The sequence below is a fragment of the Aptenodytes forsteri genome, unplaced genomic scaffold, assembly GCF_000699145.1.
Source record: "Aptenodytes forsteri isolate BGI_AS27 unplaced genomic scaffold, ASM69914v1 Scaffold82, whole genome shotgun sequence".
NCBI classification, from domain to species: domain Eukaryota; kingdom Metazoa; phylum Chordata; class Aves; order Sphenisciformes; family Spheniscidae; genus Aptenodytes; species Aptenodytes forsteri.
Genome location: NW_008795490.1, coordinates 2,025,929 through 2,043,658, shown reverse-complemented (window position 1 = coordinate 2,043,658; position 17,730 = coordinate 2,025,929). Strand labels below are relative to the sequence as shown.

General features: G+C 41.9%; 1 protein-coding gene across 1 annotated transcript in view; it reads right to left on the bottom strand.

Annotated features, from left to right (window-relative positions):
* Positions 1 to 17,249, bottom strand: part of PLEKHG1 (pleckstrin homology and RhoGEF domain containing G1) — a 67,543-nt gene extending 50,294 nt beyond the window's left edge. The window contains exons 1-2 of the mRNA XM_009281404.2: positions 17,201 to 17,249; positions 11,319 to 11,857 (exon numbers count right to left, since the gene is read on the bottom strand). Of these exons, the coding sequence (XP_009279679.1) occupies positions 11,319 to 11,738 (420 nt within the window). The 5' untranslated portion in view covers positions 11,739 to 11,857; positions 17,201 to 17,249. The remainder of the gene's footprint in view (positions 1 to 11,318; positions 11,858 to 17,200) is intronic.
* Between the last annotated feature and the right edge of the window lie 481 nt (positions 17,250 to 17,730).

Sequence of the window (17,730 nt, the reverse complement as noted above, 5' to 3'; positions counted from 1 at the left end):
TTCCACAGTTAGGGGTCTGCAAATAAGTTAAAGTTAACAGTATTAACTTAAATTTTACCTACAGAAGAGAAGTGGAAGAAAAATTTTTTTTTCATGTAGCTATTCCTGAGTGACAGATTTTCTATAATCAACATGACTTCCTCACCTATATAGATGTTAAAACACTGCCCCATTTGCAGATACTAAGGACTGGAAGCAGTGACCCCTAGTAGGTCCCCTTGGCTTCATCCACATGCATGGAAAGGCACAGGAGGAGTACGTGTCAGCCAAAATCAGCAGTGAGGAATTCCTGAGTCCTAACACTATGCCTTGCACCTCTAAAACGCACACTTTCTTTGGTTTAGGCTGCCTTTGAACAGTTGAGCACAGGTGGGGTTGTATACCAAGTCAGAAATTTCTAGGGCACGTCAATGTCAACAACATAACAGTCAGGAGATCTCGTCACAGGACTTCAAGTTGTCAGAGCACAGCTAGTGCCAGGAACTGAACTGAAGCATTTGCCCTGGAAGACTCCAGCATTTGCCCTGGAGTGAGAGGTCCCTCAACACTCCCTACGCTGTTGTGCTGAGTTGATCCATAGGGTCCCTGGGCTAGGACAACAGCCTTGCCACTATGCACAGCTGGGAGGTAGCAGCATAGCTTTCTGCAGCTGTGGGTTCCCCCTCACCGCTTTAGAGCCTGAGCCTCTAAAGCAGGCTCTGCACGCCCTCTCGCCCCTGCCTCAGTGTCAGCGGATGCCCATGGCAGCTTCCAGCACTGCCCCACAGCTCCCTCCTAGGACTGGAGTGGAAGGAGGCACGTGTCCTACAATGCCTACTCCACCGGTGCAGGTTTTTATGTTCTTTCTTTTTGCCCAATGCCTGCTTTCTTCTTGTGTTGTCTTTGTCCTGTGAGCCATTTTAGAAGGAATGCTGCGTCTACAAAGCTCTCTGGAGGGTCAAAGCCTGCCACCAGCTGATCCAGCATTGAACTGCCAGCCTGCTTGGATGGACTGCTTTCATGCATTTACCTTCTTTGCTGAAGTGAATTTTTGCTCTAATGAAACACAATCAAAGTTCAATAATATTCCCCTGTTCAACTGCAGGAATTTCATGCTAAAATCTCCCATCTTAAAAAGACAACTTGGAAGGCAGGCTGTCAATTAAATCAAACTGTAATTTGATAGAGATGCACTAAAAACACTCATAAGCTGAAACTAGGATTCATGGATTTTAGACAGATAAGTCCCCTAAATTGTCCATCATCTGTAAAGACGATACAGGTAAATCGCTGGGAACAGAAACTCACATGTAACCCCAGTTAGACACTTCAAGCACACTAAATTATTGAAGTTGTAACCCACTGGATTAAAACCACGTCACACGCTTATTTTCAGATATCAGCCAGCACTCACTGCTAAATCACAGCTACAGGAATTCTTCCCGAAAGCTGGCACTCAGAATTGCTGCTCAGAGGTGCAGTAAGAGGCAAGTTCAGAGAGCGGATGGAGATCATGGGACACTAACAAATGCTATCAGTAGTTTATTGACATTTCATTAAAGAGCTATGTGAGGCTCCCATCTAACCAGCTTCCTAAAGTTAAGAGGAAACACAGAAGAAATAAGCTACAGTAATGAGGACAGGCAAATGAAAACATTAAACAGTAATTAGGATGTCAAATAGTTTGAGGTTGCTAGGCAGATGAAGTAAGTGCTCTAAAGATTTCTAAATCTAAGCCTGCAACTGAGGCTTGACATCATCGGTATCAATCATCATCATCATCATCAATAACCTAGAGCTTTTTTAAAAAGTATCACCTGAAAACGTTTAGTAATTATAAATAAAAAAAAAATCTCAAAGTTCATCAGGACATCTATAAATTAATTCTCACAACACAGCTTAGTTGGTCTGATTATAACCTTCTTGAACCATAGTCAAACAAAGCACAAAGAATTATTAAGGCATATTTAGCCTTTGAATGTGTGAATCACCCAGGAAAGGATCCTGAATCTTGTGCTGTAGACCCTTGCCCTGTTAAATAAACATTCTCCAATTTGTAAGGCAAATGAATGTTAACATTTTTTAAAGGAGATCTTGATATGCTTACAAGTTAAATGAGACATGCCAGAAGAGAAATGTTTATTTTAAAACACAAGAAGGGAAACTGAAAGAGTCTGTTTTCCAAAGAATGAAAATGCAAACCCAGCATAATGGAGAAAATCTGCACACATCCTAAATACATTTATCTTAACCTTAGTAACCACATGATTCCCAGAGACTTACGGATGTCTTTTATCATTCATATATGAACGGCAATGAAATGGAAGCTTATATTTTGAAGTGTCTTATTTGCAAAATGGTCTTCTCGTGAAACCACAAAAAATAGCAGCTACCTCCATACCTTAATCCGTGGGAGTGGTGAGAGCAGAAAAGAGGGAGAGAGAGAGACTTCTATGTGGTTTGTTAAGCCTTCAGGTTCAAAGGTCATAGATTACTAGAAGAATACTGTTCACTGACAAGAAATATTTAATAACAATGATATAACAAATTTAAAAGTGGTCAAATATTTCATGGACCAAAATGGAAATGGCCATAATAAGAAAATAAAATTCCAGAAACTATGCCTGACTGGAAATGCAGAAATTTGTTTGCCTTTAAAATATTCCTTCCAAATTTTGAAATCTCTTTACAGAAATCCCAATCATTCTGCAAAAAATGTATCATCTTATTAAAACATTTAAATATTTACCAAAAATTTCACAGCATAAGCTGCACTTCCTCTCTCCTGCCTCTCAGCTCTCAGACCTATTCCTCTCAGTTTTGCTGTCCACCCTCTATAAACTTGCTGCTTTCCCAGAGCTGCTGTTCTGCTCTGTAGAGCTCCTCATCTGCTGCCAGTGAGCAACAGCAAGCCGGAGGGCAGAGATGAACAGATCTCTCTTTTGTTACTTTCTAAATTCCAGAAAGGCTCTATACATCCCACTAATGAGGGACACAGCCTCCCGCTCCAGCCTCAGTACAGTCACAGGAGCAAAGTTTCACTCCCCGAGCCTCCTGCCCACCACCACCACTCTTAAATGGCACGCTCTGTATTTAACTGCATCTTCCCCTTGCCTCCCCCCTCCCAAAAGAATAAAGCTTTCCGGAACAGAAGATTAACTTTCACTCCTTTATCTATATTCATTCACATTTAGAAAGCGGGTAGGAGGTTGCAAACAGCGCAGTCGAGTGATTTACGCCCTGCTGCAAGAAAAGGGAGGACAAGAGCAGTGGCAGCCGGGCTTTTCGGCAATTCTGCAGTTCCCTGGAAGAGCAGCAGCCCTCCCCGCAGCTTCCCTCCCACTCAGAGCTTGAGAAAGGCTCACTGTACATTTATAGACAGCTCATTTATTACTGCAGTATAACTCACTCTTTTGTGCTGTCCAAACACAGAGCTGACCTTAAAACAAACACAAAGTTATGGCTATATATTTGTGCTGTCTTAACGTATGCAGTCCCAGCCATACGGTGAAGCTCTGCAATCAGCTGACAAAGACGGTCCTTGTCCCAACAAGTTTCTACAATCTAGCTGTAAGATAAGAACTGGATGCAAAGTACAGGTGGAGGAAACGCAAGGCAGCGATGACATTTTATTCAGTGTCTTTCAAATACTTGGGAACGTGCTTTATGAAAGAAATTTATGAATGTTACCAGCAGAAATAATACTGAAGTATTGATGATGCAGATAAGAAAAAAACCACACATCAGTATATTTAACCCTGGCTTTGCGTATTTCCTATGAGGTTAGTTTACAAACAGCTCCCTGTTCATGCCACAACATAAGCAGTTGCCTTTCACCACATAAGTAGTTTGTTAGGTTACTTCTGGTTGTTCACAACACAATATATTCCTACTGTACAGCTATAAAACATCTTTTTCCAAAGCCTAGAATCCTTCTCATGTGCCCAGAAAAACAAGGTTTGGGTTTCGTTTCTGCTTTTGTTTTGGTTTCATTAAAGGGTATATATGATAAGAAGCTTAAAGTATACATAGCTGGCAAAATATTTTTGTTCAAGATCCTGGAGTTTCAGAAACAACCTAATCTAAAACTATTTAAGACACAAACACGAAAAACAGTTTGTGTATACTTTTATCACTTTAGGTTGCTTTAGGATGTTTAATATGGCTTACATCCAGGAAGCAAGAAGTATCCGCAGGGAAAACTGAATAGTCCTACTGCATCAGAAGAAAGAAGTCTGATTTACTTTAGGTATTTCTTTAAGGGTAGCCAGAACAGCTGTTTACACCTTTTTGTTAACATACCTAGCGGTGTTCCTAGATACCTCACCTCTCAACAGTCCCCCTGTGGGATTATGGCCCTGATTTTTAAACAGCACCTCCAGAAACAAAACAAAACACAGCCATTCTCCAAACTTATTACAGACTTTTTAAGTGGAACATTTTTCTGCTCCAATTTATACTGATGTAACTCTGCTTAAGTTTCACAGACTTTGAGAAGGCTTCTTAGATATATACTGAGATCCTCAAGCACAATTTCGTTTCATCTATCATATCTCAATACTACTGATTACAGCAGTGCCATAAAATTCAGGATGCTTATACTGGAGGGATTGGTACATCCTCACACATCACAGTTATCTTCTCAATAACGCTCAGTAAACTTTCCATTGAAGTACCCTGTGCACCACCTCCAAAAAAAAAACAAACCCCAGCCATTCTCCAAACTTATTACAGACTTTTTAAGTGGAACATTTTTCTGCTCCAATTTATACTGATGTAACTCTGCTTAAGTTTCACAGACTTTGAGAAGGCTTCTTAGATATATACTGAGATCCTCAAGCACAATTTCGTTTCATCTATCATATCTCAATACTACTGATTACAGCAGTGCCATAAAATTCAGGATGCTTATACTGGAGGGATTGGTACATCCTCACACATCACAGTTATCTTCTCAATAACGCTCAGTAAACTTTCCATTGAAGTACCCTGTGAAGTTTCTCATCTACAAAATGCTCAAAAAGAGCAGCTCTGCTAATTAAACCATTTCTTTTTGGTGGGTGCCAGAATTCTATACCGCAAAACAGAGGTATTCTTCCAGAGTAACATCTTCACGTGCAACTTACGTCAGCAATCTAAAGGTACCTTCCTCAGGCACGCAGATTAGCAACCACAGAAAAAGAGGTTGCAAACAGAAATTAAGTATAATGTGGGAACAAACATTATGGGATGCCTTAGCGATATTGGGATTCCCACCTTTTGAACCTAGGAGGAATTAACTTTCTCTTAAAGTTACGCTATCCAGCAACCCAGTGCACAAGCAGCTGTGCTTTTACTAACACATCGCAAGAAGTGACAATGTGCACACTGCAGTCTTCAGAGTTGTCTTTTTAACTAATTGCCTAAAACGTAGAAAGAGACATCCTCTAACCGCAGCACCGGGAAGCAGGAAACCGGGAACAATAGAACTCCAATACTGACTTCCTCTCAGAAGGGCTTCCCTTAATCATTGGTGCCACAACACGTATCTACTGCAAATGGCCAATATTTCCCCTTACAAGGCTTCCCCCCACGCCACCAAGGAGTATATAACTTCGACAGACATGCTCACCTCGGATGAAGCTTTCCATGCCAGAAACCTGCCTTCCTGCTCAGTTGTTTTAGGAGATTTCAGCAAAAGCATTCCCCCAGGCCTTTTTGAGAAAGAATGCCCTTTTTTGCTCGTGTTGAAAAATTCTGGTGACCTTTCCCCCCTGAGAAGACAAGCACCCCCAGGCTGACTAGCAGGGACATGAACCATACCCTCACATCTCAAGGAGGGGCAGTAGCAGATCAGAGCATAATGGAGACTTTGTTTCCGAGAGTCTGCCTTTTGCTGTCTTTGTGCAAATATCCCCATATTTGACCATACTGGGGGGAGGAGAAGTCCCTCAAATTCTCATATCCCCAATAGGAACTCTTAGCAATGGTCCTTTTCATGTTTCAGCTCAGGCTTCACAAGGTCTGAACCCACAATTCCCTTTCTCAGATGCTGCCAGTCACATCTGGTTCAGATCTGCTCCTCTGAAGCAAGAGCAGGGAAAAGATTGTTCCTGTGTCTCAGTGACCCTCTGCAAACTTTATGCAGTGTGGAGAAGCGTGCTGTGCAGTTCCAGGACAGAGGAGACACAAAGGAGTCCTACAGAAAGACAGAAAGGAGAAAATGGGAACAAAGCTTGATGGACACCAGAAGATGGAGACTGAATGTTAGCAGAACTTAAGAGGGCAGGAAAATGAGGAATGGTGACAAAAAAGTTGTCAGACCCACCAAGAGAGCTATGGAGAGAGATCTGGAGTCCGCAGAGACTAAGAACACAGGAAAGAGAATAAAAAGTGATCGATCACATGAAAGAAATGAAGCAATATGGACTGATGTGGGATGAGGATGGGATTTACTGAGAGAAGATGGGCAGGAAGACCATAGGCAGAAGACTGTACAGAGGAGAATGGGACTTTCTGGGTAAAAAGGCTTGAATGAGGAGTCTTAAGTATAAAAAGAAGGGGCTGGGGACAAAAGATCTGGAGAGGAGACAGGACAGAGACTTCACCTGGTCCAGAGGGATGGTTTAAAAAAATGTCACATTTGGAGTGAAAGGGTAGAGGAACTCGTTCACACAAAAGAAGTCTCCCAGGTTTCAGACAGAGTTCAAGATTCCTGAGGCTCAACCTCCATTTGCACCAAATAATTGTGAAATGCACTGACAACACATGCTTCACTCCCCTCTAGTTACTGTATAGATGCCAATGACTTTTTACTGATATTATTTTACTGATAGGAGTTCTTATATCAAATGGCTGAGGTTCATACAGTGGATCTAGATGTTCCCAATGAGCTGATATCACTATGAGAGTGTATTTAATGTAACATGACAGATGCATGCACTATAACAGTGCATTTGCATTATTCCTTCATTTTGCAAAGGTAAAACACAATGTGGATGTCTTTTTCTACAGTTACAAGCATTTGCACAAATTATGAATATGTGCCTCTGATTCCTATGAACCGCAAGAGCAAAACACATTTTTATTATAAACTCAGGGACAGCATTTTACTCAGGAAACAAAAAGTTACTTCAGTAAGTGACTCTAATTGAAGTTTATGCCTATTCTAACTAAATTACTACTTGAAAAAGTCAGGCTAGGTCCTGAAGAGGAGAAGGTCTGCAGGTTCTGCCCTGGCCAGTACACCTGTCAGCATGACACAAGCAGGAAGCAGAGGTATCCGATTTCTCATCACAAACTTGCCCAAAACACGCCTCAAGCTGTACTAATTCAAAATTTTAATTATGCTTAACAGATCATCCGATAAAACATACCAGACAATGGAAAAGTTCGTTCTATCTTTGTTACAATTCTTGCCTGTGCAAGAATCACAGCAGCATGCCTCAAAACAATCATAATTCAACTGTTCTTCCAGGTCACAGACAAAATGGCTGTACTGGCTAGAAAAGCAGTTGTTTTTAAAGCATATCCTGGGGCAAAGGGAGCCAAATAGTGCCTGTACGGCCTCCTCTCACTCATCCTAAGCCCATGAAATAATTCTTATCAGCAGTTTAAAAGAAAGCTGGAGAACCTCAGCAGGTCTCCAGTATCAGTTAAAGATCACATTAGTCATGTCCCATGAAGTCGATTTCTACCTCTGTCTACCAACTTGGCGCTGTTAAGAACAAAGACCACCCAGATACCCAAAAGGCAATAGAAGTTATGCCTTTTTAGTTCATTTTTATTTAATGACCTAACAGCAGTAGGTCAATAAAGGCATCAAAAAGGGTGAAATTCTATTTTCCCCCATTCACTCCATAGTCTTTTATGTCAAGCACGATAACTCTACATGTTCTAAGGATAACATAGGCTGAAAGGACACTGCCCAAAATACTATGCTAGGCTAACTCTTAATGGTTGACTTTGGATCAGATGAATAGTACCAGCATCCTACATGCAATTTCACATCATCCATGTTAATGGGTCATTTGTGTACAGCTGTGTATGTTCTTTACATTTGTGTACAGCTAATCCTGGAAACCAGATCCAGGCACATGAAGGACAAGAAGGTAATCAAGAATAGTCAGCATGGATTCACCAAGGGGAAGTTGACCAGCCTGATAACCTTCTACGATGAAATGACTGGCTTGGTAGATGAGTGGAGAGCAGTGGCTATCGTCTACCTTGACTTCAGAAAGGCTTTTGACACTGTCTCATAAGATCCTCATAGACAAGCTGATGAAGTATGGGTTGGATAAGTAGACAATGAGGTTCAGTGAAAACTGGCTGAACGGACAGGCCCCGAGGGTGGTGATCAAAGGCACAAAATCTAGTTGAAGGTCAGTAACTAGCGGCATACCCCCAGGGGTTAATACTGAGTCCAGTCCTGTTTAACATATTCATTAACGATCTGGATGACAGCAAAGAGTGTGGATATATTAAAAACCAAACCAAACAAACAAAACCAACAAAGAAAACCACACCAAAACCCCCACCAAAAAAAAAATCCCCCCAACCCCCCCAAAAAACCTGAAAACAAACAAACAAAAAATCCCCCCAAACCCCCCAGAGGAGCTTGACTCTGCATCACAGGCAAACATGCTTTGCTTTACACCAGGAATTTAAAGACTGGATTAATGGACGTGAGTTTTGACACCCTCTCAGTTCTAGCTCTAGAACCTGTTTCAAAATGCTGGAAACAACAGTGAGAACGTGTTCTTTTTAAGTATGCTTCCATTGTCTACAGAGAAGGTAGCATCAGCAAATCCCCACTACCAGGGGACAAAAAGCAATAGACGAGATCTGTACGGACAGTTCTCAGCTGGGGGTAGAGGGTGATTAACATAGTACCTATTAATTTCTCCCTTTTTGTTCCTATGCCATCCTCAGCCTGACATCTCTTTTGCTTTTAGCTCTTTGTACCTGGGTTGCCCAGCTTCTCTTCCTCCTTCCCTCCCCCTGCCAAAAAAACCCCACCCCAAAACAAAAAAAACTCCTTACTATTTTTAGTCTGTGTACATAAGCTGCTGTATTGCAGTCAGCTGCAAAACTTGCTAGAGAGATCCAGTTCCAACCAATTTCATACTCCCTTCAACTTTCCACTTCCTGGGTTTTCTCTCATTTCCTCATATTGTTTTCCCTCTAATGATTTTCTCTCTCTACTTAGCACTGGTTCATTTGTTTATGCTTTCCTCCACCAGCTCCCACCTTCATGTATCTCTTCAGTTCCCACACACTTCTTCGGCAGCAGTTGTCCTTTGACCTTTCCCCAGCTCCCCGTTTCCCATTCTCATGCCACTTCCTAATCAGCTGCCAAAATCTGACCCATGTTTATCTGGGAAATAAGACAGATCAAGCTGCTTCCCTTCATCTTAGTTTGGCTCAGCATCAGTCATTTGGCTGCCACACTAAATGGCCTCAAGTCATAGAGGCCCAGATAATCAAAACCTGTAAGGCTACAGCACTCCTACAGATGTCTGTGGAGTCTTCCCATCCTTCTCACAACCCCCACCCTTAGTTAGGTAAATAACTGCAGCATTACTAAGGTAACTTGTGGAGAATGGAATCCTGAGAAACATGTAAAATGGGCTCCTCTGTAACGTGCTTCCAGTCACACCTCCCTCCCCTGAAACCACGCGAAGAACATACTGCACAGGCTGAGGCAGCTGGTTTCCCACTGTCCTCACAATCTGGGAAGCAGCTCCTTTGAAGCCCTTGGATCCTCAACACCTACCTAAGAAAAGCCCCACTGCCAACCACTCCATCTCTCAAACAGGCTGTCTAGTGCCACACAAAGCTTTCAAGATTCATTATTAGTTGCTGCAGGAAATACGCTTGGGCGTTTCACAGGTAAATTCCTCCGGTTCTTTCATAACTTCAAGTGCATTTGCCTCATTTACTCTACATCTACTGTAGTGATGCTTAAAGTATTTCTAGCAAGCATTTGTTGGCCTTCCTACTTGTAAATGGAAAATCTGTTTCAAGATTTTAATGAAAGTTTCCAGTTTCTCAAGTTGTACAGTTTACTGCATAGGAGGACGAGTGAGGGCTACTGTTTCCAAAACCACGGAGGTCATGCCTAGTGAGTGGTGACTACGCAAAGAAGCTGGCTTGCTTCTGTAGCATATGACACCCTTAAACACTCCAAAATGAAACTTAGGCAACAGTTCAATGTAGTGAAACAGCACCAGCTACAGAAACCAATGAAGTCTTGCACAAAAAGCCTTCTTTGTGAGAACTTTGGGGGGGTGGAGTGGGGTGCTGGTGTTTAGTCACGATGTGCATTTGTGTTATCAAAGTTATCAAAGTTATTTTTTTCCCCGCTCATCGCTTGGGGGACCAGGCAGATTGGAACTGTGGGTGGGGAGAGTGTCTCCAGCTGACTGATATTTCCTTTTGCAGATGACCTCATACAGCTACCTACAGCTATATATTCTATAAGCAGCGCATTACACATGCGCCTCCCAAGAAATCCTTCTTTGTGGATTAAGTATGTAGACTACATACGATAGCCAAGGGACTTAATTGTCATCTTCAAAAACACAAAAGAACATGACGCTGATGGCACAGTTACAAGTACATGGAGCGAGCAGAACAATCCACAGAAGGACTCATCCATATTCTTCCCTGTACTAGAAAGGGGAAATAAAAGATACCGTTAGGCTGCGGATTGGACAAAAATGTCACTGCTGCTAATAAATGCTACACCCATTTATTAGCACCACCACTTCAGACTGAGTATATGAAGAAAACATAATTTATTCATATAACAGCCAAATAATAGTATTTTCCAGCAAATACACATGCCATATTCAATACTACAGGCCAAGGACATGGAGTGAGCAGACTGCAGCTGTAAGCTGATGAAAGGGAGGGAAAAAAAGGCAGGAAAGAACTTGCAAGACTAGGATTTGGGGGGCGGGGGGGAAGAATCAATAAGTAAGACCCTTCAGATAAAGAATTTAAAGGGGCAAACAAGCTGTCTGCTGTTTGCTTCTTGCTATACATTCTAGGAAACAGAGCATTGTACATTTTTTTGTAAATAAACATTACTGCAAAGAGCTTACCACTCTGTTCACTACTACTGCCAACTGTAGGATGCTTTTTTCTGTTATTTCTTCATGAACACATAGTAATAGCTTAGATTTATCTAATCAAATAAAAACTAGAAACACACAAGAACAATGATGTTACATTAATTTATAAAGACCAGCAAATGCCAATTCCATCATCAGGTCCATCTGTCCTTCTGTGAAATCAAACAATGTAAAAAAATAGCATTACGGAACAGTTAACACCATCCTAACCAAGACTCCTACCTTGACAATGCTTTTTAGATCCTGCACATACATCCTCTCTGTCTCCAGAATCTCTTGGACGACTCTGTCTACGTAGAGGAGCTTGGGACTGGTGGGCTCTGTGACCAGGGACATTGCACAGTTTTTGCTCGCTCCTTTTGGTTCTGCTTTCCTTGGCATGCTTAGCCTTTTTTCAAGGCTTTCCTCAGGATCCTCTTGCTCCGCAGGGGAGTTTTTGCGTGGCTTGTTACTGGAAAAGCGCCTGGCTGGGACCAGTTCTAGCTTGATGGCACCCGTTTCTTTATCCTGGTTGAACAAGCCCAAGTGGCTGTTTGAAACCAAGGTCATTCTGCTTCCAAAGGAGCAGTGGCTGTCCCTGGAGGAAGCAGAGGAGGAAGTAGAGCTAAAGCTGACAGGACGGTCACTGTCTGACAGGTCCATGGTTTTTTTTTCACAGTAGCGGAAAGGTCTGCTCTCCTTGTGCAAATCTTCCCCTTTCGTCTTGGAGTCAAGGGCCTCCGTCACAGCTGGTAAAACATCAAGAGGTAAGTGGAAGTCATCTAAAAAAATAAACAGAAGAAGTGGGTTTACTGTTGCTGTTCCACATAACACAAAAGTTGACAACAGATACTTTTAAAGCTTTTTGCATACCAAACTGTCACAACTGTTTTAACTAAAAGACAACAAGAACAATGCAATTTAGGGGTCACTGTGGCTCTAATGCTTTTCAGGCGGTGGGGATCCCCCACTGGGGGCTACTACACAGGCACCGCATACCTCCCGCTCACGTATGTGTCTCTGGCACATCCTTCTTTTGCCAGTGTACTGGGCTTGGTGCTAGCGCATGCACTGCCCAGGCTCAGCACAGGAGAGAAATAAGACTCAAAGATTTTCCCTAAGGTTAAAAAAAACTGTCAGGAGCCGTCCCTGCTATCTCCAAGCTGAGCACTGACCCTGGTTTGGAGGCTTTGGAAAACTCAAGAATCACGCAGTCATACCAAACAGTATCTTTCGTTTCGAATACTGTAAGGCCAACAGTCAAACAAAAACTAAAAGCAGTTATCAATTACCAGCTCTGTGGCTTGTACAAAAATACTAAAATCGGAATGATTTCCCAATGAAAATAATGTAGCTTCTGAAAAAAGAGTTCCCACAGGAAGGAGTGCTGCCAAATAATTCAGTTTTCTACTGGGAAAATAAGTCATTCTAAAACTGTTCGGCTCAAGCCAGAATATTACCCCCCTGTTGAACTGACCCAAAGCTGTTTTTCAAATCAGTACAACAACAAAATAAGATGCCTGTCTTCCTGTCGGCATTTCAATTCTTCTTTCTTTTTATTGCCAAAATGCCCTGCAGGACACTATCCACAATGCAATGCAGATTTCTCTCTGGCCAAGTTGTGTGTGATGCACCACGAAAATCTGCAAAAGCAGCTGCAGGTAAATTCAGTACCTCAAGGTTTCGTTTCAGTAAGAAGTGTCCACCCCAAAAAATCTTGCCTCAAACTCAAAGAATTTCAGAATGTCTGTCCTGTGAAAAGGGGAAACTTGTGACAATTTAGGAAGAAAAGCAATACTGAAGCTACCAACACAGTGGTAGCTTAGTCCTTATTTTACTCCAGCAACAACCTCATTTTTCAAAAACTCATACCGGCAATTACAGCTCTAGACAGCAGTTTCAGTAAAGAAACCATAAAGCCACTAAGCTGCAAATTAAACCCGCCCAACCTTTAAGGTGGCCCTTCTTAAACCGAGGCAGACTGGCTATGCAATTACAAGCAGAAACCTCCCGGACACTGCTCCTGCTGCAGTCGGTGGGAGGAGGGAGAATTTCATTCAAAGCAGAGCGCCACTCACTCATTTTTCAAAATCAAACACTACTATTTATTTAAAAATAAAAAAAAAACAACCCAAAGCAAACAAAAAAAAAAAAGCCCAGAGAAGAATGTTTGATTTATTTGTCCTATCTTGAATGCATAAGATTTTATTTTTACGTGAGTAATTAATACTGCCATTTCAGTGATGATGGTATTAGCTTTCTGTTAAGGAGAAGTACTGCCCTCAAGGTAACGCATGGAATTAATACTGAGAGTAATTTGCTCATTACTTGGGTCAGAAATTGGCCATTAGATTAAAAACCTAATTTGGCACCTCTGTACCCCTGGTCTTACCTTGAAGTCTGAAAATCTATAGCCTTTCTTTGTGCCAGGTTTTTCTGGTTTTGCAGCACAGAAGCATATTTTCTTACCCTTCTTGAATAAACCACATCAAGTACAAACTCCAAAATAAAATATAAAACAATAAACCAGGAAAATGTTTAAAACTGAAGAATGCAGTGAAGTTCTCTTGTTTCAAAACAGGTATGGACAAAGATGTTTGCCTTCCTATTGCTTGTGATAAGAAAGTATGCATTTTTGATAAGGAAGAATGTATTTTGTTATCAGTTTTGGATCATTTTTCACGTTCAGTTAGAAAGCACAATGTTGCTGTGCAGATGTAAACCCCCTTGAAAAATGCACAGGATAAACAAGATAACAGGGATACCCTTCCACTAACTTACTGCAAGATATTTTACTAAAATTACATGACAAAGAAACACCTGATTAGCCACATTTAGGGGGAAAATAAAAGGTTCCTGTGACATTCCATTACTCCATGCTCTTTTCTTCCTGTTTCACTGATAAGCAGTCTGCCTTTCAGATAACCTGAAGGCATTAATATGTAATATTTGCTTCACAAACATTGTCAGGCTCATTAATATAAAAAACAAACAAAACACAGTTCAGGTCAATGAAACTGAAGCCAGAATAAATGTTAAAAGTAGTTTTTCATAAGACATACTTGTAGCCAGAAGCATTGGGAGATCATAACATGTCTTAGAAAAACAAAACAAAAAACCCCCCCTTATTTCCTTGTTTAATGACAATGTCATTGCTTGTTAAAAAAACCAAAAAACAAAACAACAACAACAAGAAGGGTTAGTTGTCATAGTTAAAATGGGCTTGCTCTTTTAACACATGTATTCCCACTGACCTTGGCAAATCCCAGGCACCTGCTATGTATGGCTAATTAATTGCACGCAACACAGTTGAGTCAAGTTCCTTCATTTTTAATACAAATCACTATTCCTGTATGTGTAAATTACACCAAGCAAACTATTTGCTACTTGAAAATCTTGGTCTATTTTGTCCTCAGAGCTTCACCCTGACTGCTAGCCTCAAAAGTTACATTTTACTTCATTCTTACTCCTTTCCCAGATGGGTGTAAATTGGTCATTTGGCTTCTCTGTGGAGAGTTTTTGCTAAAATTTTGCCCATTACATCTCCGACCAGCAAAACACGTTTCTCATGGTCCACGCAGACAGCACCAAAGTCCAGCGCTCCTGCAGAGTGGCAGGGCAAGGACCCCAAACCTCTCCAAGCCTGCTCAAAACCCATCACAGCTTCACCTAGGCAGCTGGTGAACCCAGCAGAAAGGCAGGACACACGGGGCCACGGGTTTCAGCGCGGCGCAAAACCAGGAAGCAGCTTCCTTTCCTCAACTGGCAAGTCCCGTACCAAACACTTTGCACGCTGCCAGCGTAAGTCAGGGCTCAGGGGCAAGCCCTGGCTCTGCCCAGCCCTCAATTTCTGCCTCAGCTACAGGTAGCTGTTACAAAGCCATAGCCGTTCCCGGTAACACAGGATCTGAAAATCTTCCAAGACTTCACAAGTTTATCTTCAGAAACCTCTCTGAGACTAGGCAGCACCACCACCGCTGTTGAAATCAGGAACAGGTATTTGAGATGATGGCTGCAGTCACGAGTCCATCAGAAAAAGCAGCAGCTGAATCCAGTTCATTGCCGCAGCCGTGTGCCCATCCTCTTTTCTCTTGTCAGGGTCTGCATTTGGCTTTTCAGAGCTCTGGTACAGTTTTACTCTGCAGTTTTACCGCAAAGGAACTTCACTCTTGCACCAGCTGCCTAAGGTCTGTACCAACTGCCCGGTGAAAACTTCACAAGTGAATTAATGAGCATGAGGGGAGCAGGGAAACAGCCTCCCCAGGATCGCTCTCTATGTATCATAACTGACCCGGTGCCTTTGCAAACCCTGTAACCTCTTAGAAATTTCTGTCTTTGATACAAACTTACTATAAAAAGCAAGTTCATTTCTCCCATACCCTGCGGGACTGATTTACAAGGCCCCTCACCCGCAGCCACCAATTTCAGCAGCAGCACCAGCAGGTAGGTGCATTCACCAAAACTCAGGCTGCAAACAGTTTGTGTAATTGTAGGTACCCCTCAGACCCTCGCAGAAGCACATGCTCTGAGCAAGTCTTGTACGCCCTGACCCACGTCTGGTCCGGTTCACTGCTTTTTTTCTTAGGCGTTCTTTTGTTTACTGAACCTTTTCAATGATGAACCAACATAATATTGAGAACTTTTGTGAGTTGTGAATAACAGTATTTAACTCAGCCTGGGGAGGGGAAAAAAAAAAAGAAATCTTCAATTTGCATACTTTAATTAAGGAATAACAGTAATTACTTGTTAGTTCAGCACTGAAAGGAGAGTAATTACTACTTCTCCCTACTCACAAGGAAACATGCTCCCCAAACAAGGTCATTTCTTGTTTGTGCCTTTGCATGAATTCAGTTAGCGTCTCCCCCCCCCCCGCCCCCGCTTTTTGTATATAGTCATTAACCCCCCCCCCCCCCCCCCCCCCCCCCCCCCCCCCCCCCCAACAACATGTCCCTACTCTACAGCGGTGCAAGGGCAAGAAACACCCGCATTTCACCCCAACAGGCAACTGTAATATTAGTTACAACACCGAAGGCACATGCAAACCAACTATCTTGGCGTATCTCATGTTTTCAGCGTGCAAACAAGTTCTCACCAAAAATGTATACACTTTTTCTATCACTTACTTTTCTTTAACAAATACCCCCTTCCTGTAATTATATTCATGGTAATGATAAATGGTTTTCCATTATCTCTGCAGCTTTGGCTACTCTAGAACATTAGCATACAATGAGAGATAAAGTGCTTTAAGTCAACTTTATATTTAAATACAAAGATCCCCAAGCCCTATCTAAATATAGGTGTTTATTCCTCCAAGTTGTTTACTGCACGTGGCATTTTAAGACATACTGCATGACTAAAAACTCACAAGACAATTTATATTCATAATTAGTATTGCTGTTGCCTTCCTCCTGGCATGAAAAAGAGCACCTCAGATGTTATCTACAAAGTCAACATTACTAGAAATTACAGGCTTCACATCCTCTGGAAATTTAGCTACATAAAAGTGATGAGACTACAGGAAAGATTTCTTGTATTTTCCTTGAGATATTTTCATATTTCAAATAAAGCATGCATACTGTGGATACAATTAAGCAAGACTGTTAAGAACAATTTCTACATTCAGTATCAAATTCAAATGCAGCACTGGAATTGAGAAACATAAGTGTTATACAACTGCCTGACTGAGAAAGATTAAAATACATCCACTACAAGAATCCCAACATGATCTTAAATACAGTCCCCATATCCTCTGCTCTCAATATTGTCCAAGTGAAAGTCAGCAGATTTTTAATTACTAAATTTTGCATATGAACGCATATCATTTCTAAAACTAACACCCTCTGTGAACAAAATCACATTAGAAAGCTACAATCTTTGTAGGATTAGATCTCTAGTCTGAACTGTCACAAACGATACACTGCCAAGTACTTTAACTGAACTTTAAGCAACAGAAATCCCATTTATTAGAAATCTCACAAGGGAAAAAAGTCACCAACTAATGTGCCTGTCTGTCAAATTACTGCCCCCCCCCCAATATTTAAAGCAGAATAGCCTCTGTCACAACCAAGCACAGTAATGTCCGAGAACGTTATTGCAAGGGAAAATCCTCTGCGACAGTATCTCACCGCTGAGGAATGTCTCTGGCTCCTCGTACCCAGGACGAACAAGTCCTCTCTATTTTTCCAATCCTCTCTGAACAACCCACGACCTACCTGTGCGGCAGAGGAGAGGCGTGGGCTCTGCCTTCAGCTGTTCCCGAATTACCTCATTGGGCACTCAGGTAAAATGAGAAGCTCTTGCTAGTCTGTACAGCTCCTTCGCCAGAAATATTGCATGAGTCAGCTTTTATCTATCACAACCCTAAACACAAAGGCTTTACAGAAACCTGATTCACAACTTTCTCACCGCCTTTTTCCCAGCACACCGACAGTCTTCGGCATTGCTAAGAGTCTTAAATGAAACATGACATCATGCAATTCAGGGACAGGACAATGGGCATCACTGTCGATAACTTTAAAATGCACACTTCACTGAGCAACACCCACTAACTTCCATTTTTCCAGGCGCAACGCTGGGAAAACATCAAATAGAGCCCCCACTTCCACAGCATTTATTACGCTTTGCTCCTTGATTTGCAGACAATATCAATAAGCAT